The following is a 25,411-nucleotide window of genomic DNA, read 5'->3' as shown; positions in this document are numbered from 1 at the left end:
TTGTGCTGTAGGCCATGGATCCTTGCTTCTCTCTTGCCAGGTTTAAAGCTCGATTCACTGGGCGCGAAAAATCTGAGGTATGTACAGAGGTGAAACTCACTGGACTTGCTCATGCTTTCTGTAAAGCATGGTGTGTGTTAGCAGTCTTAATTGCCCTGCTGTATTTAGCAAATGAAGGCAGAACCCCAGATTCTGATGTCACACTGTAAAAACTGTGAATAAAGAGCAACACCAACAATCATGCCTGAGAGAGAAGTAATGTACGGTGGTGTTAGATTCAAATCGCTTGACGTCACCATACGCAAGAAGCACAGATTGTTTGATTAACAAGCTGTCAAAACGCATCTTGCTCTGACACTGACAGACTTGCATGTGAGCAAGCATTCAGAGAGAGCAGGGGGAAAAAGCTCGTCTCTGTATATGGATCACTAGAAAGACAGCTCGAAAGAGGACGAAATGTACAAGTTGCAACCATGGTAATATTTATCAGTAAAGGGACACCAGTTAGCAAACAGTAGCCTTGTGTTAATTGTGCAAACATGAGACCTGATGGATTAAGAAAATAAAACAAATGCACTACTCTGCTGTTTCGCAGATAAAATACATTAACAGGGTGTCCGCGGGTCCTTCAAATGTCTTAAATTCCTTAATGTAAAAATAGACCTTAATTAGCATTAAAATGTCTTAAATTCACGTTTCAAAGGTCTTAAAAATGAAACCGAATCGACACCCTAAAGATGATTTAGATTTAGTTCTTTTCACTCAATGATTTTTGAAATGGTAAATCCGTGTGACTGTGCATTCAGAGTATGTACGGCTCATCTGCATTTTAGGGCATGTTTACACGATGTACTGAAGTTTTTCCTTTGCGTTTTTGAAAAGTTTTGCGTGATCCCCGTTCACAAAACAACTACAAACACTGTGTTATGCATGCCAGGCTAGTAGGTGGAGATGTCATGTTGTAAATAAATGCTACGCGCCTGCGCACTTAAGCTTTCACGTCAACGTATCTGCCATATTGAGCCAGGCAAGACTGCCCTATACACAAATACAAGTAAACGGGAGTGCTGCAAAAGGTTGTTGAGCTTCACAAAATGGGACGTGGCTATAAGAAAATAGCACAAGCATTGAAAATGCCCATTTCCACCATCAGGGCAATAATTATTAAGTTCCAGTCAACTGGAAATGTTATGAATCAACCTGGAATTGAACGCGTGTCTATATTGTCTCAGCACACTGTGAAGAGGATGGTTCGAGTGGCCAAAAAATCTCCAAGGATCACAGCTGGAGAAGTTAATTGCGTCAGAAAATCTCCAAAACTACAATCCAAAAGGTTTTTTGGAAGGGCTTCAAGAAAAAAGCCTCTACTCTCATCCAAAAAACAAACTCAAGCATCTTCAGTTTGCCAGACACTACTGGAACTTCAAATGGGATCGGGTTCTATGGTCAGATGAAACCAAAATATAACTTTTTGACAATAAACACCAAAGGTGGTTTTGGTGCACACAGAGAGGAAGCCATATGGAAAAGTACCTCATGCCCACGGTTAAATATGGTGGTGGCTCTTTAATGTTTTGGGGCTGTCTTCTGCCAGAGGGCCTGGAGAATGTGATCGTCCAGTGGCAAGCCGGAACGTGATGCATTACAGTAGGCGGAGCCTAAAGAAAGGGGAGGAGACAAAAGACACCCATTCCACCACCGACATAGACACACGAATGGCACATAGAACAAACAGAACAGCTTGAGAACGTATCTATCTATTTACATACGTGTGTGTGTGTGTGTGTGTGTATATATATATATATATATGTATATATATATATATATATATATATATATATATATATATATATATATATATATATATATATATATATATATATAAAATAAAATAAAATAGTTGCTCATTGCCAAGATTTTAATGCTCAGCTTTCTCAGAGTAAATAACACGGGTGATATGCTTAACCTAGGCATCAGAAAGCAACCGTTACTGTTTTCTTTTTTCAGTGCATGGCTAAAAATAATACCTCAGATGTTGCTAGAGTTACAGCTCGTTCCTGATCTTAATTTAATGCTTTCTGATTCACTTTACTTCAGAGGCATGTTCTCGTTATTATCTGAGGATATGTAATCACATTTTTTTCTTTCACTAAAAAAATTGAAGGTAAATGAAGAAAAATTGGGTACATTTTTGAACCAGCACTGTGTGTGAAATGACTCCCTCCCTCACTCACTGACTATTTACTGTGTAGACAGTCTTGTATAAAGGAGATAAAGGACTAAATTCAGACAGCTGTTACAAAAACAAATCGAAATTACCTGCCGAACTGAGGCACAAAAATCTTAAAGCAGAAGTATTAAATAATTTTTCTGTATTTACATACAGCTCTAAGAAGTTCCTTTTGGTTTAATTAATGAGTATTGACCGCATGTCCTGATGCATAACCATCCTAAAAGATGATTATGTTCCTTCAACCAGTGTATTTTATTCCTCTTATGTTTCTTATAGCACATCAATTTGCAATTCATTTTTTTAATTGATTAATGAGACACATCTTAACTTTTAACTGCTTGGTTACGCAAAAATTGTCTAATGTTCACGAGACAAGTTCCTGTTATCACTTACATTATAGCAGCTATAATCGGTCATTCCGTCACCAGTTTCTTTTTATTCTCTTTTTTTCCCCTCTTGAATTTAATGAGAATAAAAGCAGTTTATGTTACAGAGAAATAGGAAAGAGCAAAGCCCTGTCCTAAAGACGTTCCCATGCCGGAAAACTTGCTGACCATTACAAAGTGTTGACACTGGAGACTCCTTCCATAAATCTTAAATAAACGATTATGAAATAAACAAAGGGAAAATTTTTTTACCACATCAATATAGGCTGAATGTGTTGATGTGTTTAACTTGTTATACAAGTGATGTAACTTGGCCTAGTGTTAAAATGATTGGCCTATTTTTTAACTTTAAAAGCTAACAGTGCTTAACAGTGCAAAAACTCATTATAAAGTAAAACAGGAAAGCACTTGTGAACAGCCTCATCGTTCAGAATGAGCTGAATTTTGTGTGTTTATACTGTTAAAACGCTGCTTTCAAGAAGTTGAATGGCCAAGCGTGTTGAAAGTGATGTACAGGGTTTTGAGGATTTTTTTTTTATGTGAGTATTGGGGTAAAAAAACATTCAAATCTCCTCCTGTTTAACTGAAAGAGACCTAATCTGGACAAATCTTACCTAATGCTCCTTTAAGCTTTCCAAAAGAACATTTATTCTCAAAATGTTACGTGAATTAAAAAAAAAAAAAAAAAGTAATTATAGGGTAATTTAGCCATTCGAAATAACCTTTCATGTGAAAGCATTATGTTGGCATTTTCATTTGAGAGGGAGAGCTTACATGATGGTGGTGGTGATCATGACTGTATATAATTTCATCTCTGAAATGTTCTCCATTTTTATGTAGAGTGCAGAGTTTAAAAAAAAAAAAAAAAAAGTTTAAAGTACTTTGTCACCAGGCAATCTGAGCTCAAACTACACTGATTTAAATTATGTAAATGATCATTGAATCATGCTTAATGGGGAATCTGTGTGTTTGTCTTTAATACCTGTCTTATCTGCTTGGTGGGGTCTCTTACTTTTCCTCATCTGTCCTTTTTTTTGGCATTTTTTTATGGTGTCCTTTGTTCTATGTCCCTCTGAGATAGAACGGACTGTAATTTATGACAGAAACTAGCTTCCCCTCCCCAGTGTCAGGAAGGTAAGTGGGGTACAAAGAGTTGCATCTGGGACAAAAGCGGCTGCTGGAGTTGTACACGCAATCCCCTCACTAGCTGCCTGGTTAATTAGAGCGCCGATCCCCTGGAGAAGCCTGTTCCTGCATAGAGCAAATCTGGCCTCCTCCATCATTCGGCCTGTCCATGTTTACACAGTCGAGTCCAAACACACCTCACTGGCTTAACCAATAACTGACTTAACTAATTGACACATGGAAGAGTGGAGGATGTGCCAGGCAGGATGAGAGAAAGACAGGACCACTATGTATTCAAATAACAACTTAGATATTGTCCACAGTCTGTCTTTTTAGAGGCCAAGGACCTTTTTTTTTTTTTTTTTTTTTTCCCCAAAAATGAATCATACAGACCAAACCGTAAGTTGTTGAGGTGTGAAACTTGATATTACTCCCTCCCACTACTTAGTCAAGCAAGATGGGCCCAATCGGACCATTAATCTCTGGCCAGTTAGATTTTTTGCTAATTTGCATAATGTGAAAAATACATGTTTGCGAACTTATCGTTGGATTCTTTGGCTTCAAAAATTGGTGTCAAACTACTCAGTAGAATCTGAAACGTAATAATTAACCAAAGACATGTTGACATTTTTAATGCTCTGGCCACCACAGTCCGGTCAATAGCTGTAAGTCATGATCGGTTGCATGGATTCACATGAAGCTTGAAAGGTATATACAGGACAAGAGTTTGAAGTCACTTGTAAAGGTTTGTCATGGTTGTACATAGATGGTGGTGCTAAGGTCAGACAACGTTCAAGAAATTCGGTGTACTGCAGTGGCGGTCTAATCTGTAATAGGATTTCCAATAAGGACTTAGCTAATTCAAAAAACATGGCCACCATCAGCCAGTCAGATTTCAGCAGGTGTTTGATTTGATTAGCATTGAGCTAATAAGAAAACTTGAAGTACCTTGGCAAGGACCAGCTACTGGGGAGATATTTGCAATGGATGTTTGGACCCCACAGATCGCTGCTTGCTTGTGTTTTTGCCATGTTGTTAGCATATGGTTTATAAGTGAAAGTAACATTCTAGTATTTATATTAGAAAATGTGGATCAAACAAGAGTAACAAAGCATTCAAGTCAAACATTACACCTATATACAAACATATGTTTGATGAAAAATAAAACCTTTAAGATTGGTCTATGGAATTTCTTATAGCTGCTGGATGCAAGGTTTGAGGAATTAGCTCGACCATTGTAAACATCTGTTGTCTTTAAGTAGACTTGACACTGGAATAATTCACACATTTAGGCCAAATCCTAAATGCCTTTCTGTTTACTTTTTAAGCCCCCTACATAGGGTACAACATAATCGTTTATCCGTGTAGTGCGATCTTTGTGCAAAAGCATGGCATATAAGCATTCCGTATATCTAAGCATTATACCGTGGTCTGTCTGAATACTTGATTCTGATTGGCTGGAAGGTGTGCGTTCAAACCGTATAATGCAGTGGTAGTTCCAGTCAGTTTAATTACTGTTCTAAATGAATCCGCTGCTTATAAACAACTGTAACCATAAGAACTCACGGTTACAGTTGCATACGGTAGTTAAACTCACAGCTTCATTACTAGTAAGGACGCGGCACAGACACTGGTAATTCACACACAATCTCTCTCTCTCTCTCTAATAGCTGTTTATTATAATAATTTAATTGAATAATTTTATGTTGCGAACATGGACATGTGGAGTGTCACACAGTGAAATGTTCCAGTGTGGTTATACTAAATATAAGCACTCTTGAAACACCGCTTGACCAATCAAATTAGTGGGCCTGAACTAACTGTTGTATAAGGCATGCATATATTTAGATTTTTTCTGTCATCTAAATAACGTTCATTAAAAAATGAATGAAAAATACATCTGATTTTACACATTAAAATGTTCTTTCTTAAAATATTTTTATTTTAGGAATACTTAATGTTGTTCCTTTATACTGACGGTCCTAATCAGTCCCTCCCTAATCAGGAGCTTGTAATTTCTCAAAATTATAGCCGATTTGGGCCAAGACCCATCATGTGATATCATCACCACACACATTCAGCCAAAGCCCTCTTCAATTCACGTGTGTCGAACATGAGTACAGCTAAAAGGTCTCATTTACCAGCAAACATCACTGTGAACGACCGTGCAAAACAATTTCGTGCAATTGCAATCTCACCAAATTGAAGTAGTTGTTTTTTTAAGAAAGAAAAGAACAACGCAGCAAAATCAAGTATTTTTGGCTGCAACAATCACGATCTCAGAGAAATACTATACGGACTGCCAAATGGAAATGCATTATATTTAAATAATACAGGGGGTAATGATGATAATATACTAGGCTATAGAAATGAAACATTTTAGAGGTAGAAATAATCATCACATAGTGGCCTCGAGAATCGTGAGGTTCCTACCGCTATAAATTTTTACTACTTTTTAGAACAAAAAATGGTAAATTTCTTCTGTTTTAGCTCAACAATATCTCACAGGTTCGCTCTCTCCCGAGATTTAAAAGCTCTTGCAAACAAAATCAGAGATGTGTAAATAATAGATCAGAGCACCCGTAGTGACAACTTCTGCAGTGTAGAAAGGGCATGATGATGGATGAACACGCTCCTCTTCCCATTACTACCATTACCATTTATAGTAAACTGCACCACTAAGGATGATCTGGCAACATGGCACGCAGGAGAAGGAAGATAAATGTGTTTGCATGTTTTCTGCTTCAATTGTTGGTGAGAGGGTCTTACATGCTTAATGCTCACTTCTCTAGGATATTGTAGAAGACTTTAATGAGGAGCATGAATGCCTGTTAGAGAACCTTTAGCACAAATACCTGCATTCAGGTGCTCTGGAAGATTTCCACCAATTTCTGATCAAATGAAATCTCTTCTCCTTGCCTCATCTTCTCTTCACCTTCTCTTCTTTTCATCTTCACTTCACCTTCTCTTCTTTTCATCTTCACTTCACCTTCTCTTCACCTTCTCTTCTCTTCACCTCTTCACCTTCTCTTTGTCTTCTCTTCATCTTATCTTCTCTTCGTCTTCTCTTCACCTCCTCTTCTCTTTATCTTCTCTTCACCTTCTCTTCGTCTTCTCTTTGTCTTCTCTTTACCTCTTCACCTTCTTTTTGTCTTCTCTTCGTCTTCTCTTCACCTCCTCTTTATCTTCTCTTCAGCTTCTCTTCTCCTCCTCTTCTCTTCACCTTCTCTTCATCTTCTCTTCACTTTCTCTTCACCTCCTCTTCTCTTCTCCTTGCCTCCTCTTCTCATCTTCTCTTCACCTCCTCTTCTCTTCTTTTCTTCTTGCCTCCTCTTCTCTTCTTCTTGCCTCCTCTTCTTCTTGCCTCCTCTTCTTCTTGCCTCCTCTTCTCTTCATCTTCTCATCACCTCCTCTTCTCTTCATCTTCTCTTCACCTCCTCTTCTCTTCACCTCCTCTTCACCTCCTCTTCTCTTCACCTCCTCTTCTCTTCACCTCCTCTTCACCTCCTCTTCACCTTCTCTTCTCTTCACCTTCTCTTCATCTTCTCTTCACCTTCTATTCGTCTTCTCTTCATCTTTTCACCATCTCTTCTGTCTTTTCTCATTCTTCTCCTCTCATTCTTTTCTTTAGGGCGGCTGTGGCTCAGGTGGTAGATGTGGTTGTCCGCTAATCATAGGGTTGGCGGTTCGATTCCCGGCCCACATGCCGAAGGGTTGGGCAAGACACTGAACCCCAAGTTGCTCCGATGGTAGGCTAGCCCCTTGCAGAGCTACCACTGAGGTGTGTGTGTGTGAATGGGTGTATGAGAAACAGTGAAAAGCGCTTTGTAGAACCTTTAAGGTTAAAAGACTTCTCTCATTCTTCTCATATTGTCTCTTCTCTTTGTCTTCTCTCAGTCTTCTCTTAGCCTTTTTCCCCCTCTTACTCTTCTTCTTATTTTCTTAATCTTCTCTTCTCATTGCCTTCCACCTTTCTCTCCTCTTCGTCTTCTCTTGCCTAATTCTTCTGTTCGCGTTGCTTCTCGTGTCTTATGTCATTGTCCTCTGTTTGTCTCTCCTCTCCTCTGTATGACTTTGTTTGCATGTACTATTGTTTTCATGTCAGATTCTCCTTTTGTAAAGGTTTAAAGGAAATACAAAAAGTTTTAACAGCATTAGCGTGTGGACGCTCTGTGGCATGCTATTGAAAATGGGCTGTGTGTGTTGGCAGTTATGTGACCTCCTGCCTCCTGCCTATTTGTGGAATGCACAAGCACAATGGGGATGATCTGATTTATTTGTAGGTGCGAGTCTGACTGGGGTTATGTTGAGCAGTGAGCTCGGTTACTGTTTTTCTGACCCAATTACTTACAACACAGCACCTAATCCTTTTAGTCGAGGCAGTGGACTTTTAGGGGTTGAAGCTTTTTCTAAAGACCCCCCCCCCCAACCCCCCCCAACAATATGATGAACTTGATTGTAGTGTGAGCATAAGCGTTTGACTCGTATTTGGCAGCTATTCCTAGACATTTATTAGCATTACAATTAACCCTGCATTCTGCTATAATGGGTATATACTGTATATGAAATACTTAAGGGTTTTTTTGTTTTTTGTTTTGTTTTGTTTTTTTTAGCTGAATTGCATAAAAAAGTAATTCTGAATTGGACAAATTATTAAAGCAGATGCTAGCTCTCAGATGCGAACAATCCTGCCGTCACAAAAGCGTCTCCCAGCCTGCCGCTGATTCAGAGCAGCTAGTGCCAGGAGTCTTTTTACATGCCGCTGCAAATTCGTGACCAATTACTTCGCCAATTTATTTCAGTCCGGATTTTTCCTAGCTTCAGCTCGGAATACATATGTAATGCCACCGATGCGCATTTGCATACGTTAAAAGGGCGGCTGTTGATGTTAATACAGCAATTAGTTTCCATTTTAATGAGCTCAGCATACAGAGAGGGAGAAACACCACATCCGTCTGGGGCTGTGTGCTTATATGGTGGCAGGAAGCTTAGGAAAATTACACTTGGTACAATTTGCTTTCTTTTTGACATTTTTTTTTTTTGTGCGTTAGTGCATGCTTTAATCTTCTTATGCTGCTAAGACTGAATCCGGACTCGATCTGAGCTACACTTGGAGAAAAAGTGTCAATATGTCCTTACAAATGCAGTTTTTAAGAGTACTTCTTGCCTCTTATCAGGCTTTTCAAACAAGAGACCTGCTAAATCCATAAACTATTCAAGCCCTATTAAAATGGATAGGTTGATTTTATTGCCTCTTTAACACCACTCCGCTTGAAGTCACCTTGCCTAGCTTGTGGGTTTTATTGCTTCTGAGTGCATGGAAATGATGAACACTCGCTTGCAGGCCTAGCAACCAGCATAGGGAGGCTGGATTTTTCTGTTTGAATGGTTCTCCGAACGTATGTGATCGGTGTATTGAGTTCAGCACTGAGATTGAGTGCTGTGACCCTCGTCAAATGCTAACTATGTAATGGTTTCTTAAGCATATGCAATATTTCTCAAACTAGGGAGTGCACACATTAGAGTTTTCTTTTAGCCATGAAATAAAACTTTTAATGCTTATAGAGGTAGATTTTTTTTTTTTTTTTTACCTTAGGATTTGATTGGCATTATAATAACCCTGTGAGGGTGATGTCTCACAATTACTGCCATCACATTTCTTATCTACCATGCAGTAATGATTACCTTTATCGTGTCTGCACCTTTTTATAGCTTATTTCTCTGATTTAAACGTCTAAAGACTTGCATGGCTATGAGACACCCTAGTTTATTATTATTACTTACTCTAAAAGAACTGAAGTCACGGAAAATTGCATTATAATTGCCAGAAGTCAAATCGAAGTCATGGACTTTTTCATTAACTTCAGTTTTGTCATTGCCCTTTAATATACTTCGTTGTTGTTTAGTATATAAAGAAACATGCCATGATGTAACATTAGGGGTGTAACGATACATTCTGGTCACGATTTGACTCGACTCATGATACTGGCTTCACAATTTGATTCAGTTTGATTCTGTACAAAATTTTAATGAAGAGAAATGATGACTGAAAAAGCTCCAATTTTATATCTGAATCATGAACAACGCAAAACAATATGCATATTTGTCTCTACAAAACTAAATTAAAGATACGAACAGAGGTTTAATATTGTAAACAAAATGTACCACAGGTTCACGTTATCTTAAAAATAAATTTATAAATTCTCCCAAAAATTTGACTGAATAAACAAAGGCTCTGTCCTAGGTAACATGATCAATGGAGCTCCGTAGCAGCATTTGAGGCATCATTTTACCAGAAATAGAGCTCCAAAGTCGGCTAAAATGCCTGGCTTCCGTGTTTGACTTCTCAAGTTCCATGTGGTATGAAAGCTATTTACTGATGAGATTGTGTTTGTGTAACCACATAACCTATATGTGTCGGCCATTGTGATCCGGTGCTATCGGTCACTTCACAAGTGCAGATGATTCCCAGCAATGGTGCAGGCTCTCCATGAAAGAAACCGATCATATAACAAGCGAGCTCTCTATATACTTTAACTCTATGGGCTACACAGATTGGGACCTCTGGCGATCAAACATTGCAATTGCTTTAGATGCATAATTAATAGATAGCTGATTCCCACAAGCTGAATCACTCATTTCCCCAATGCACATTGACACATTTTTGCATTGCCCGATTATAACGTGTACGGACATTTGTTTAGAGAATAAATGTGCAGGATGAGAAAAGGAAAATCAGGAAAAAAATACATCGTTTTTTCAAGAAATCTTTCCGTGACAGTCATGTCAGGTGAAACGCCTCCTAGATTCGGTGTAATTTGTTCAAGCCCACTTAAATCAGATCATCAGCATTGGATTAGAAACGCATGTGAAATACAATAGAAATGTAGTAAACAAACACGAACGAGGTGAAATGCTTGATCAATCACTGACTGTTTGAAATTCTTTTGGGGAAAGAAGTGAATAGACTAAGCAAAATCATAGACACAGCATGATTACAGACTTGACACATGACAAAAATGGCAATCATGCATGGGGTTTCTTATGTACGGATCTTTCAGTGAGTGTCGTTATGTGTATGGGTAACAGTTTTATTCCTATAATGCCTCCCTGTGATATGTAAAGCTCAACCATAACAGTTTTATAAAATAAAAGTTCATGATGGGGAGTAGAATTTGTTTTAGCTCGCTCATTCAATATTGTGGCCAACCTGATTAGATCTCTAAATCGTGTAAACGTTTGCAGTTCTGTGGCAAATGGAGGGTTTGTTAAGGAAAATATTGAAAAATGTTCTGGAAAAGAAATGTGTTAAGATTTTCACCTGAAAATAAAGCTTGGTTACAAGATACACTTGTGCGCGCCTGGAGGTGGTTGAATAGAGACATGTGCGAGAGAGTGGACACATGATCCATAATCCAGTCGCAGCTATCTGTTGTTTGGCAACGCCACTGCAGCAGGTCTCTACTAATAGCTCTATATTTCATTGCGGAAAGCACCCTGCCACAATCCAATTGATGAACGACTATGGCTCTTTCACCCCCAGCTTCCCCACTCACGGCCCACAACTCTTCCCCCCATGGTCCTCTCAGTGTTCATGTATGTTCCCTTCATCCATCTGACACAATTCTCTCTCTCTCTCTCTCTCTCTCTCTCTCTCTCTCTCTCTCTCTCGTTCGCTCCTCAGTTTGACAAAGCATATGCCTACAGCATCCGACACATGTTTGGGAAGGAAGGCAAGCGAACAGACTACACGCCCTACAGCTGTATGAAGGTGATTTTATCCAATCCGCCCAGTCAAGGCGACTTCCACGGTGAGCAGAGTTCTTTTAAAAATGAATCACGATGTTCTTTTGCGGAGGAAAAAAAAAAAATCAGGATTATTTGGGATAAGGACCTGATCAGATTTTTAGATTTTTTTTTTAAAAAACAAATCATTAATTAATTATGGCTCATATTGCAAACCAGAATGACTGGAATAATTATTTGAGAGTTACTTAAATATAGAATAAAACGCACAGAGGTGTGCGGCTATAGGAAAGTAATCGCTCGGGTGGTGTGGCTTGTCATGAAGTGTGGTTACCCTAAAGTTGATTATTTTTCAATAACCGGACGTCCCAAATGTTTTATTCCTCATATCCCACAGCAATTTTACAATTTGGAATTTATCAATGAGCGGCACGTTATCTGTTTATAGTGACGTTAGTTCCTGTTTTTCACTTACGTTATAGCAGCTATAAACAGTCGTTCCTTCATCAGCATCTCCTTACAGCAAACTTCACAAAAAATTACAAGTTTCTCTTTAAGTAACAACCTACGGGACCAAGCGCATTAATATATAAACCTGTGATTTGAATAACAGACTGCACTACAGAGCTGCTTTTATAGACAACTAATCAAAATCTTCTGATTGATCAGTATCTAGAATTCAACAGCTCTGTGGTATAAACTGTTCTAACTTCAGCCAGTCTAATGTGTGTATTTCTTCTGTCATTCTCACATCCTCCTCTCAGGATGTCCATTCCGCCACACTGACCCAGAGCTGCTGAAGCAGAAGCTGCAGTCATATAAGCTCTCTCCCGGTGGGATTATGCAGGTGGGTGTACACACACACACACACACACACACACAACCACCTGTGTCATATTGGGACATTGGACACAGCATAAAGGCGGCTGTCCATTATATGAATACTCCAGTGGCTGTAAAGCAGAGCTCAATGTTATTTGGAGCTGTAAAAAGTTTGAGTTTGTTCGACTGAAAATAATGCACTAGGGTGTTTGTTCTGCAGCCGAAAAGCATCTTCACAAGGACCTGATTTTACAAGCGCAATGAAATGAACTTCGGTGTAACTGTAAACAAGAAAGCACCAATCTGTCCTGATTCATTTTGTTGACCCGCTGCTCACGTGTGTCCTGGCACTTTTATCACTTTCACCCAAGTAATATAAAGTGAATTTATGAGCACTTTAAGAATGGGTCATAAACATTTTTAGTTGTCGTTAACCAAAGCCTGTGTTTGCAAGTTATATAGCTTTGGGTAGTGTGACAAAATCCAACAGACAAGATGGCAGATTTTACTCTGGCTATAAGTGTAATGTACGTTTTAAAGGAAGTCATCAGACGCTATTTATAGTTAGTAACTATTAACAGACAGACACTAATCTGGCCTTAGTCATTTGTATAGGTTCTGGATATTGATCATTATTAGTGATGCACTGAAAAAAAAATACACTTTTGTTAATGATGTAGTCAGTCCTAAAGTTGTAGGCCAAAACTAAGCTGAACATAAACATTCTAAAAATAATTGTCGTCTTCTCTACAATAACAGCATGTAACACCGTTTCTCATACAGCTACTGTAGATTTTGCTTTAAGAACCTGGGCGTAAACACCAAGCAGTAACAACAAAGCAACGAAGCTCAAAATCTCATTTTGTCTGTTGTCATCAACTACAGAGAGCAGTCAGTCATCCAACTGCTGTGAAGCAATGAATGCTATTATTTTGTAGTTATACTTCACAATTTGGTGCGGAAATGTATGAATTTTTTTTTCAAAACCTATGGTGACAGATGGCGTCAGCGTGCTAGCACTGATTTTCCTTTTTTTGCTTCTGTTTTGTCGTATCCTGCATATTGAACAGGTTGCTGTGTTGTCAAGTGGTGTATCAAACCCTGGAGAAGTCCTTGTGTGTTGGACCCCCTCTTGATACTTGGCATGAACAGTGATTATAAATCGTTTGTCTAATGTTCCTCACAGGAACCATGAAATGGTTCTGAACACGTCTACGCCGAGTGGTGCAGGAGAACAAAGGAAACAAACAGCATTATTAATCACGGTCCAGTTTTCATTAGGGTTCAAATTATTTGGAAAATGTTCGATTTGATACTTTTATAGGTCGTTTTATTTTTTTCCGGTGGCTGAAAATAATATTTCAGTTTCAAAAATAATATTTCAGTTTCAGTTTAAATATTATTTAAACTGAAACTGAGTTTTCAGTTTAAATAATATTTTAACAAGTTTTTGAAAATGATTTGATCTGCTGTAATATATTTAATTAAATATAAAGAATTCTGAAAATATCAATATGGTAAGCTACAGGTGCATCCAAAAAAAAAAAATTTATATCGTGGAAAAGTTCATTTTTAATTCATTTTTAAAAGTTTTAATTTAATTCAAAATGTAGAACTTTCATATATTGTAGATTCATTACACATAAAGTGAAAAATTTCAAGTCTTCTTTTTTTTTGTTTGTTTTTTTTTTGTTTTGTTTTGTTTATTTTAATCTTGATGATTACGGCTTACAGCTCACGGAAATCAAAAATCCAGTATCTCAGTGATAATTTCAGCCCTTTTTAATTCTGTGTGACCTACTGTTTTAAACCCAGTGATTTAAAGCGGACATTTGGCAGCTTTTAAGACCTGAAATTATGCTGTAGCGCATAAGCAATGAACTGAGGTCACTGGTTATTACTGGAATGTTCCGATGTAGTTATGGGCCTCAGACACCAGTGTATTTAATGGACTGATGAAAATTAGCCTATTAAAGCTCAGTCTTAAAAATATATACATTCATAGTGCCATGAAGAAAGTTTGCCCAAGTCCCTTTTTTATCACGTCTTATTATGAAAACTTGGAAGTTTGGTGTTTTTTTAAAAGGGGAGAATTTTTATTTCAGGATTATATCCACGTAAATGCAAGTAGTAATTTTTCTGGATAAGCATGAAAGGCTGAGGATTAATTTGGCACTGCTAACCTCTACCAAATTGATATTGGGGAGGGGGAAAGGATTTATGTGGTATTTTTAACGGCGAACGAGTCATAAATTGATTACGTAGCGCACCGGGCAAGTAAAAGTGCCAGTGTGCTGCCCAGTCTCATGGTTCAGTTGCTTGGAAGCCTAATTGACCAGGCTAAAAAGTGGTAGGTAAGGTAATGTAATAGCATATGCACAGCTAGTTAAATTCACAGATATTAAGGAAGACTAATGGAAAAGAAAGCGTTTAGGATCTTTATCCATTTCTATCAAAGTTTCTAATGTTCCACATGGTGTTTTTGTGTCTGCGAGGAAAAAAAAAAAAGGCAGGATGTCGATGGTGAATGTTTTGGCGATGCGATTTAGTGTTCTGTCCTCGCATTGCACATTTAATGATATTACATGAGGATTAGTTAGGTTAGTATCTTTATTTTCTCTTTATATGTGTAACCACGAGGTGACTGAGTTATATGACAGGTTTGCACCAAACTTTTATTTTTGTTTATCTCGGTTTTAGCATTTCCAAAACCCACATCTTGGAGGAAGACGCTATCTGCCCTCTTTCATGTATATGAATTTACAGATGCCTATTATTGGCCAGTGTTGCTGCGATCGACACGGGAGAGACAGTATGACGTCCCTCCCACTCAGAGAGCGCGACCAATTTGGCCAATCTCGTACTCCCGGCCATGGATGGCTGTGGTATCATCGGGATTTGAGCTCATCATCTCCTGATGATAGGGTGAACACTTCTGCAGTTCTGTTTGAGAACCCTAAAAGCTGCATGCTTCTGATATTGAAAAGATCATCTGTGATCTACAAGCTCTAACTAAACCACCTAGTGGGAAAAAAATTGTTCTAGCATTAGCCAGGTGTGTGTAGTGCAGCAGGCAGTGGGATTCAGAACATTTAGCACACACTATAGTTACAGAATTGAGGTGTGTAATGTGAGGCATTTTAAATTTAAACATGCATACCAAATAAAAACATTTGGTTTTTTGAAGGTTGATGGGAAGTAGAAGTTTATTTTATTTTTTTCTTTTGCCTTTGGTTGTTAAACCTACATCAAGCAACTATCAATAAAAACTAATTTCCCAGAGTACTGATTTTCCCACCCCTCATGTTATACAACTAATAGTGGCTCAGAATGTTTCTCTACATAAAGATACCATTTCATTCAGGAAGGAAAGTTCTCCCAATCTTTCAACAGAAAGTTCTGCAGTGTGTCTAAATGAATCCTACGCACTTTTCTTAGATAAATGAAGATCTCCTGCATATCTCGAGCTGGCCAGCTTGTCCAAGCCATCTTGCAGTGAGGCTAAGGGGAAACAGGGAGGAGAGCGCTTGCTTAGTTTGACAAGTCAGCCCATAGGCTGCACGTTCGCCGTCAAATTAAATTCACTATTAGTTCAGTGACCTGAGCAGCCCCTCGTAGTCCGAGAGCCCGAGACCTGTGGATTTGAGGCCGCAAGCTCTCACTGCAGCACTCAGCCCAGTGCACTGGATAATTAAAAACTGCTGCAAATGTGAGAGTGGTGATTAAAATGCCGAACAGCAGCCGTCTCAGTCACCCTGTCTGGTGCCAAAGTGACACCAGAGGCCAGAAGGAGCAGACGCCAGCTGGTGTGAAGAAGCGCAGGGGCGCAGAATTAACCTCTCTCTCACTCTGTGAGTGAGCACCCAACACGGTGTGACTCTCACCTCTGGAGGTGTTGAAGGACTTGAGAATCCCACGTGCTATTTATAGTGCGAGGGAGGAAGGAGAGGAAGGCAAATAGGAAAAAAAAATCATGTGTTTAGTCCTTGCAGTTCATTTTGAGAGGGATGTTATTAACAAATTTGATGAATTAGGGTCATTTCTGTTCTTTACAGCCAATGATTTCTAGTCAAACGCAGTGCCATATGTCAGATAGGACGAACATGGGGTGGGTACAGATGTTTGCACTGAATCCTGATCATAGGGCTATTCTCACAAAACAGAAAATTATAATGGTGCTATCACTGCTAAATGCAGTAATTCTCATAATCCTTCCTTTTCATGCTCACTGTAGTTTGTAGATTCGTTGTAGTGCACAAGTATGAGGGTTATTTTAACACACATTGTCAAATCTAACGCTGCATTTGACTTGGAAGTGGGAAATCCAAACTCGGAATTGGGTCATTTTTGACGCTCGAAAAAACATAGACGCCTTCATGTTTATTTATTTTTTTTACTGTGATGAGCGATGTATATTTACATCTTCAACTCAGCGAACTGTATTGTCAATATTATAGATGTAACAAGCTAATTTGTCTGTTTGTTGATTAAAGCAAATACTTGAAAATACTTGAGTATAACTCATTTAAAATAAAGAAGTGCTGCTTTGTTTACTGTTAATGCTGTGAGCAGAAATGTCAATTTGACGTCATTTGCTAAATTCATGGCCGCGAAGGACGTCCTGGTTTTCCGAGTGGGAATTCCAAGTCGAGGGGGCGTTTTCTTTGGGGGTTTTTTCTAGTCTGAGGTCCGAGTTACAAGTTTTAGTCCAGCTCATTTACACCCAGTCATTTCCTGCATCATGTATCTGCACATGAGATTTTAACCACGTATATTTACACTTGTCGTCGGATTCTCGTGTCCAGTTATCCGGATTGAAATCTGATTGCTGCGTCTTGTGTCTGTAAATATCTTTCACTAAAGTTGTAGGCAGTTTATTATGATGTCCAGTATAATATTAAAAAAAAAAAAAGTTTTGCTATGATGGCTAGGACTACAATTGCTATAACAGCTTTAGGACTGCAATTGCCACACACAGTTTTGCACTCAAGTCTCCAGCAGTAAACATTTGATAAGTTCAACAAAATAGACTTCATGTTAAAACTGGAATGAATTTCCTGGTTACATAATTGCACTTTTTGACCATGTAGTACACAGTTATAGATGGGAATTATTTATAATCGTACTAATCGTTGTTACGCAGATGAGGATGGGTTCCCTTTTGAGTCTGGTTCCTCTCAAGGTTTCTTCCGCATATCGTTTCAGGGAGTTGTTGTTTTTTTTTGTTTTTTTTTCTCATGTAACGGTCACCTCTGGCTTGCTTATTAGGGTTAAATTTTCCAATTTAAAATGTATATCCTGAATCGATACATTTCTGTAAAGCTGCTTTGTGACAATGTCCATTGTTAAAGGTGCTATATAAATCCAATTGAATTGAATTTTGTTTTATAAAGTAAGATGGCTGTTTATAAATCCAAACATTCCTGCAGATTGCAGTTAAATTCGTGGTTATTTTGTCTTTTTTTTTTTTTTTTCCCCCATTCAAAATTTGCACTGCAAAGATTTTTGTGCTTTTTTTTTTTTGCGGAAAACTACTTGAATTGGTGAAACTGCAATAGCAAAAAAAATAATAAAAAATTCGCAGTGATGTTTGTTGGTAAATGAGACCTTTTTGCTGTACATATGTTCGAGTCACGTGAATCGAAGAGGGCTTTGGCTAAATGCCCATTGTGATGATGTCACATGATGACGGTGTTCCCGGTGGTACCAGTGTTTTGGCCACACACATTATATCACTTTCCCACCACGGCACCGCCCCCACCGTCGTTTCATTTAGTTCGGTTAGAGAACGGACGCAACAATTAAAAACCGAACACGTCTGCTCAATTCAGCACGAGCCGAACGAGTCAGAGTCTCAGCGCAGATCGGCAGGAGTCAGATTTCATTTAGCATGAGTGAGAGTGAGGCGAGCTGACTGACAACACGATGGCAACCCATGAATCTGTTTGGACAAAAAGATTACTTCCATCCTGTATAAAACCATGTTCGCATCAAACATCTGCTTGAACTTGCTTTGTTTGTAATCATGTTGTAAAAATGAGGCCGCAGCACACAGCCTTAAAGTACTCCACTCTGATATACGAGATTAGATGTGGGATGTGGGGCTTTACGTGATCTCCAGCCTCTATCTGTTCTCTATCTCCATCTAACTGCTCACGGTTCATGGCAATGCCACGCGTAATACATTTCAGCATGTGTCGTTATGTTGCTCAGCTGGAATGCTCTGAATTCCTGTTGGGAATACATGTGAAACAACGCTCCCTCCGGGAACACTGTAAAAATGTTCTACACAGCATTAAACACTGATCATGCGTTCTCATTTCAGCTTTAATATTTCTTTATTATTATGCAGAGTTCATTGTTGGGTTTTGAAGTTGTCATTTAGCTAGGAATAAATTGTACATTGCAAAACATGTCCTTTATGTCAAAGAGCAATTTAAAGGCAATGGACTGCTTAACGGTTCAACCCTCGGTTCTCTTTCTGTCTCTTTCTGTTATTCTCACAGATTTTGGACCTTGTCAAGGGAATGCACTATCAGCTGGCCTGCCAGAAGTACTTTGAACTGACACACAATGTAAGCATGCCTTTTTACTCTGACTCGCTTTCTGTTTTTCGGCAGCTCTGGGACGACCATGTAATTCATCCAGAGTGGTTCCACCCAGTCTGGCCGCTGTAATCACATCCGTCATTATCTGTCACAGCTGCTTTATTTTTATGGGTTTATTAGAGCACTTGGGATTGAATTACATTTGTGTGATTTTTTTTATTTATTTATTTGATCTAATGCGTTTTAGCTAGGGCTGCAACTAACGATTATTTTGATAATCGATTAATCTGTCGATTATTTCTTTGATTGATCGATTGGTTGGATTAAAAGGCCAATTTTTTTCCCCCTGTATTTAAAAACAAACAAACAAAAAACATTATTTCACATTCTTGCCAATGTTGTCCTTCAAACATTGTGCACATTGAAAGCTATAAAAAAAAAAGCTTTTGAATGTATCTATGTGGGCTATGCTATACACTGTGCAAAGGTTTTTTAAAAATATTATATTTTGAAAACAAAAAAAAAACAACTGATTGTCCATGAGCTTTAAAGCAGAAGTTAAGTCACTATATTAAAATGCTAGAAAAAGAAAAACAACACACAGACTAAGTGTTAACTGGTAAGAGGTTGAATGTTCTGCAGTAACACACATTCACTCGTTTGAACACAATAACATGTTCCTTTATTCTGTAAATGTATGACACTTCTTCAGTGAAGTTTAATGGAGACTATCTTTCTGTCAGGACGAGGCTTTATGTAACAGTGAAATACTGGTGTGAATTTCTAACATTTACAGATACGGATATAAAGGTAAAAATGTAATTTCTGCGCTGAAGAAAGCGTGTCTGGAACACATTAAACAGCACGCGCATCTGTCGCAGCATCTGACACGACGAGCCACGTTAATACACTCCCGAGTTTGTTTGAAGCACTTAATATAAAACATTCTCATGTTTTGGACGACCTGGATCGTGCGCTTTTCCCCCAGCAGCTCACTCTGTGACCTCCGCTGTTTTTCCACGTGTTTTATTATCGTGATGTGACGTCACTGACTGGGGTTATCCACAGTGACGTCACAGACCCGACTAATCCATAACGAAATTCCGTGTCGATGATTTTTAATTATTGATTTTATCGATTAGTTGTTGCAGCCCAAGTTTTAGCATCAGACCTTTTGACTCGGCAGTTTGGGTCACGCCAAAACATTCAAAATGCTTTATATTCTGTTGCTTGGAAGGGCAAAATTGTTAAACAAGCAAGAACAGGGTTGACTGGATGCTGAATTTGGTAGGTCTTTTCTCTATTCTATGAGAAGCAGCTGTTGTTGTTTTTGTTGTGTTTTTTTTTTTTTTTCCTTCCTTTTTTCATTGTTCAGTAATGCGTACTATAAAGCGAGTCATGAAAGCTGCAGATTTGTGGGTCACAGCCAGTGGGAAAGCAAATGAATGAATAAACATTTCACTGTGTGCTGATTTCTTGTGGTGTTTCAGCCCCTGCTGTGCTCCTGGTATTTAGACATAAAGCTGTGAAGACCATGTTGATGCGACACAATCCCCCAACACACACACACTCAGAAAAGTTCCCAAACTGTGTCAGTCAGGATTAGCGGTGTCCTGTCCCTCCACTCAGAAGGCAGGCTCCCGGTTGACAGGTTATGGACAAAAATACGTGCGGATACCTGAGCTGAGCAAACGGCTTGGTGACAAGTTAATTTAAGTGAAAAGGAGCGAATCTTTGATATGAAAGCGAGAGCTAAACTGTTCAAATGCTTGTCATTACTGTCACGTAAGATGCGTTTGAGGCTTAGTGATGAAGGGAAATATCCTTGGTATAGTGCCAAAAGGTTAAACAACTCATCAGTGTGCAGGCCAGAGACTTTTCAAGCTTAACTGGGGGGGGGGTTATTTATAAAAAAAAAAAAAAAAAAAAAACACTTCCTAAAATGGATAAAATGTGTCTGGGCTGTGTGTTTGAGCTGATTCACGTACAGGGACAATACGGTATGTAAGGAATAAAACACAATACAAGGAAAATGAAATACAATGTGGAAACTTTACTACCCCACTTTTGATCATTTTTTTTGTAATAGTATCTAAAACATCAGTGTTTTAGTGTTCTTTTGTACCACAGGACTTGGTCCATGATTACACTGATAAATTATTAGAAGTGACACGTATGAACATCCACGAAACAAAATTCACTTTTGCGTGAGGCTTAAATTACGAGTGACCGTCCGACAGTCCCTGTGAATCGACTGTTACTATAGAAATGCTAACGTATTATAAATTTGCCTCAGCATATGCCTGCGGTTTGCCCTACAGCTGTCAGTCAGTATTTTTGTGATTGCTGCAGCCAAAAATGCTTGATTTTTCTGCAGCTTTTATAAAAATTTGCGATGCAACTTGCAGAGTTTTTTGTGCTTCCTTTTTTTTTTTGTGGAAAACTACTTGAATTGGCGAAATTACAATTGCACAAAGTTTTGCACGGGTTTTTCCAAAGGGATATTTGGTAATGTTTGACACCCGTGAAACGAAGCGGGCTTTGGCTGAGTTACATTACTCATCTCAACCCAAATCTGTGGTAATTTTTTTTTTTTTTTTTAAATTGCAAGCTCCTGTGAGTATTTTGGAGTTTCCATTATTTTATGTGTCTGTTTACACAAACTCCTGGAGGGACTGAGCTGTGCTATTAAAGGAATTGATCACATTCTGGCCAATTGAGAATTAAACAGCACTGTGGTATAAAATGTAGCTTAATTCACAAATCAAGTGCTTTTGGCATTTGGTGATGCCAACCATTGCCATTGAGTACATCATGGTAATGTGGAAATGTGTCAGGTCTCTATCCCCTAGCTCAAGGAAATGTAATCACAGCTCATTACTGTGGTGTGATTCACATTTTTTAGCACTTTAATTTGAATGTGTTTTAAAAGCCCTGATCTATGGTCCCAGAACCCTCTTGATGGCCCCACCCGCTCTCGGTGTCATTGATTAGATTGAACTGCTTATAATGGATAACAATGAAAACAGCAGTGCCTCTGTGAACCACAGAACCTGTTTAGCAGCTGATGACTAATGGCCAAACAATGTGAACAACTTATCTTCCTCCTAAATTAAAAAACAGCCCTCCTGATGAACAGCCTTACAGGGCTTGAATGATGAGTTGTCTGTTCCCGCAGACAGTGAAACGCACATATATCTGAAAGTCAGGTGTCATATATTAAGCCGGTTGTATGAAAAGACATCACTGACATTAACGTGCACGATAAAGCATACTTATTGATGCATCAATAGATTCCCTGCCCCCTTTCCACCCACCGTCTGATTTGATATGCTGGAGTCATCACAGGCATAAAGACACGCTTGTTAGGCCACGTGGTGGGACTTTAATCACCGCCATATGTCCCACCTGCTACCACAGTCGCCAGTTAGAACGGATAGCTCACCGCCATTCCTCCCGCCCCGGCAGCATTTATTAAAGGTCAAAATGTAATACTTCACAGATGAAATATTTACACAAGGGCAATATATCAAGCGCTGGAGAGAGTAATGAAAAGGCAGCCAGGAGGTTTGGAGGCATTGCAGTTCCCCTCCTTGCTACAAAGCAATGTGGAACACGATCTCACTCCAAAATTCGTCTGGATTGATTCATCCTTATGCATTTTTTATTCATCACCGAGACAGTGCTTCAGTTTAGTTTCACTCTAAAGTAGGGGATCCCAACATTTTAGTCAGATGAAACTTGCACCTTGAAACCCAAAGTATACTTAAAATTTGAGGGAGGCTCTTTTTAGCAGGTTTCTTTACACTTAGTGAAATATATGATCATTCCTATTTTTCATCATTTTTTAAATACAGTTTTAGCTTCTCACTGCTTTTTTTCCCCCAGGCTTAACTTTCTTAGCCAATTCCTGCCTACCAGTTAAGTCTCCCCCATCATACAACAGATACCAGTTGGAAAGGGTGAAGGCTTTCATGTGCTTCCTCCGAGACATGTGAAGCCACCCTCGGCATCTTTTGGAACTGCTGCTCGTGCTAGGTCACAGTGCAGTGTAACACTGAGGAAAGTGCTATCAGCCCATTTCTGCATACATGAAGTCACACACGCTCGTGATTAGCTAGTGATTGACATTGGAGAGAGAGTATGCCATCCCTCCCACCCAAAGAGCATGACCAGATTTGCTCCCTTGACTCCTGGCCATGCATGGCTGTGGCATTCATCTATTTTTGGAAAGCCTGCTCTAAAGCGTTAACCCTGGAATGGATCTGTATGTAAGGGAACATTCAGCTTTGCTCTTAAACAACATTGTTGACTTGGCCACTGTCAATGATTATTTTGTCCTCTGGGAGATATGTAAATATCTTATGTAGCTTCTGAAGGGCAGTACTAAATGAAAAAAATAAGATCTTTAAACAAAATAATAACAATTTACACTGATCATCCTGTTCAAAAGTTTACATCCCCCTGGCTTTTAATGTATCATGTTGCCTTCTTGAGCATCAGTGAATGCTTGCAGCTTTTTTAATAGTTGTGTACGAGGTCCTGAGTTGTCCTCGTTGTGAAAAGATGGATCTCAACGTCATATAGTCACTGTTGGAAAGGGGTTAAATATGCAGAAGATGCTGGAAAAGCAAAGAATGTGCAGGACCTGGAGGATTTTTCTGGAGAACAGTGGGCAGTTTAACTGCTCACGACAATCAAGGGACTCATGAACAACCCTCACAAAACATAAACACAGTCGTGGATCATCCAGGTGACGACACACAGCATTAAGAATCAATTTTTATAAATTCAGCTGTTCTCTTGTCTTGTGGACTATATGTAAACATGTGCTGTGTGAAATAGTTTATTCAGAACAGTACTAAATAAAAATTAACATGGGATTTTTATGATCCCTCTTATTTTGTTAAATGTATTAAGATTTTGAAGATTCTACAAGGGGTATGTAAACTTTTGGACACAGCTGTGCAGGGCCCCGGTGATGTTCTAACAGTTCACATGCAGTTAAACTGTCTACTTCCCTTTGCTTTAAACAATGGATAAGGTCTCCAGTCTCCAGACAAGGCAGCACAGTGGGAATGTTCAGTGTAACTTCAAAGTACATCAGGCTTGTAGAAAGGTAGAAAGGAGGTCAGAGCATGTCTCTTTCACTTTGCAAAGGAAGTTCATTTCCATAAACAACACTGCTGTAATCTCAATATCCTCTTTCACTGTAAAGTGTCAACACAAGGTTGTGAAACTTTTCCAAATGTTCTGATTCCTCCAAACAGATTGACGATGCTGGGTTTTCTCTGAATCACCCAAACCAGTACTTCATGGAGAGTCAGAAGCTGCTCGGTGGAGGAAAAGAGGTCAAGAAAGAAGCCGAGATTCCCCAAAAGGGACAGGAAAATACGTCCAGTAATGATCCCAGTGTCCCTCCGTCACGTCAGCACAACACCACTCAGGCTGTGGATGATATGGGGGATTTAGACTCGTACTTCCTTGATGAGTAAAACCTATAGTCAGACAAACTGACTATACTTTATTCTACACAGTTTTGAATACAGAAATGTTTCATGATTTTTTGTTCGTCAAAATATCGTTTTTATATTTTAACTACTAGTTGTAAGAATATCTCGTATGCTTTGCTCAGTTCACTAAAGGTAAATAAAATTTCAGTAATGAAGACTGAGCTGATTTGTTTTTCATTTGATCCAGACATGACTCCAAAAGCATTTCTAATCTAGTTGCAATAATAGTATTTATATTAAAAAAAAAAAAAAAAAAAACCTGTTTTGTTGTCAGTTTTGTCATTTTGTTTATATTTTTTTAAGCACAAAATGGAATCTTAAATCATTTTATTTTTTGGATCATCTAAATATTAATATTAGGATACACAATGCATAGTATTGATACTTTTGATATTAGTGATGTTCTGAAATAAAGGTCATGGCTGAGGGCAATGCAAAATTGCGTTACTAACCAAATTGCAGTACCAAACTGCATAAATAATGGCATTTTATGCTTTTCACTTATACACAACTAGAAGGTGATGAAAACAAAACTAAACTGAAATTCTTTAAACCATGAAATCTGTTTTCGTCTGGCAGTTTGTTAAACTTTTTTTTGTTTGTTTTTTTCTTTTAAGTTTTTCGAACAAAGCCAAAAAAAAAAAAAAACAACCCTCAGATACGGTATCATTATTTTGAGCAAGCTAATAAACATACAGGCTATAATCCAAAGTTCAAGTGGCCTTTTACTGGTGCTGTGGCCAACCTAATATAGGAGATGCCGTTCTAACATTTACGGTTTAGCACTACCATTTATTATTTTTGACCCCAAGCCTCAGGAGTCATCTAAAAATGAGGCTTTTCTGCTTGTTTTTTTTTTTTTTTTTTAGCTGAAGCAGCAGTCAGACCAAACACAAATAAAATTCACTTGGTGGAAAAGCAAATTCACTGAAGGGAAACGGATGCTAGAGGTGAAAGATGTCTTTGTCTAGGTGAACTTTGATAGAAAATAAGAAAGCAGGACTGTGAACTCTTCAGTCATTACAAAAAAAAAAAAAG

The 25,411-nt window shown here is 38.6% G+C and overlaps 1 protein-coding gene across 2 annotated transcripts in view; it reads left to right on the top strand.

Moving 5' to 3' along the window:
* Positions 1–24,528, top strand: part of prim2 (DNA primase subunit 2) — a 78,351-nt gene extending 53,823 nt beyond the window's left edge. For both annotated transcript variants that reach the window (XM_053621820.1, XM_053621821.1), the window contains exons 11-14: positions 11,429–11,555; positions 12,255–12,337; positions 18,819–18,887; positions 24,131–24,528. In XM_053621820.1, coding sequence (XP_053477795.1) covers positions 11,429–11,555; positions 12,255–12,337; positions 18,819–18,887; positions 24,131–24,355 — 504 coding nt within the window. In that variant the 3' untranslated portion in view covers positions 24,356–24,528. The remainder of the gene's footprint in view (positions 1–11,428; positions 11,556–12,254; positions 12,338–18,818; positions 18,888–24,130) is intronic.
* Positions 24,529–25,411: the final 883 nt, after the last annotated feature.

This window comes from Ictalurus furcatus, chromosome 3, assembly GCF_023375685.1.
Source record: "Ictalurus furcatus strain D&B chromosome 3, Billie_1.0, whole genome shotgun sequence".
Classification (NCBI taxonomy): Eukaryota; Metazoa; Chordata; class Actinopteri; order Siluriformes; family Ictaluridae; genus Ictalurus; species Ictalurus furcatus.
The sequence above is the reverse complement of the archived record's forward strand: the minus strand, read 5'-3'. Positions and strand labels throughout refer to the sequence as shown.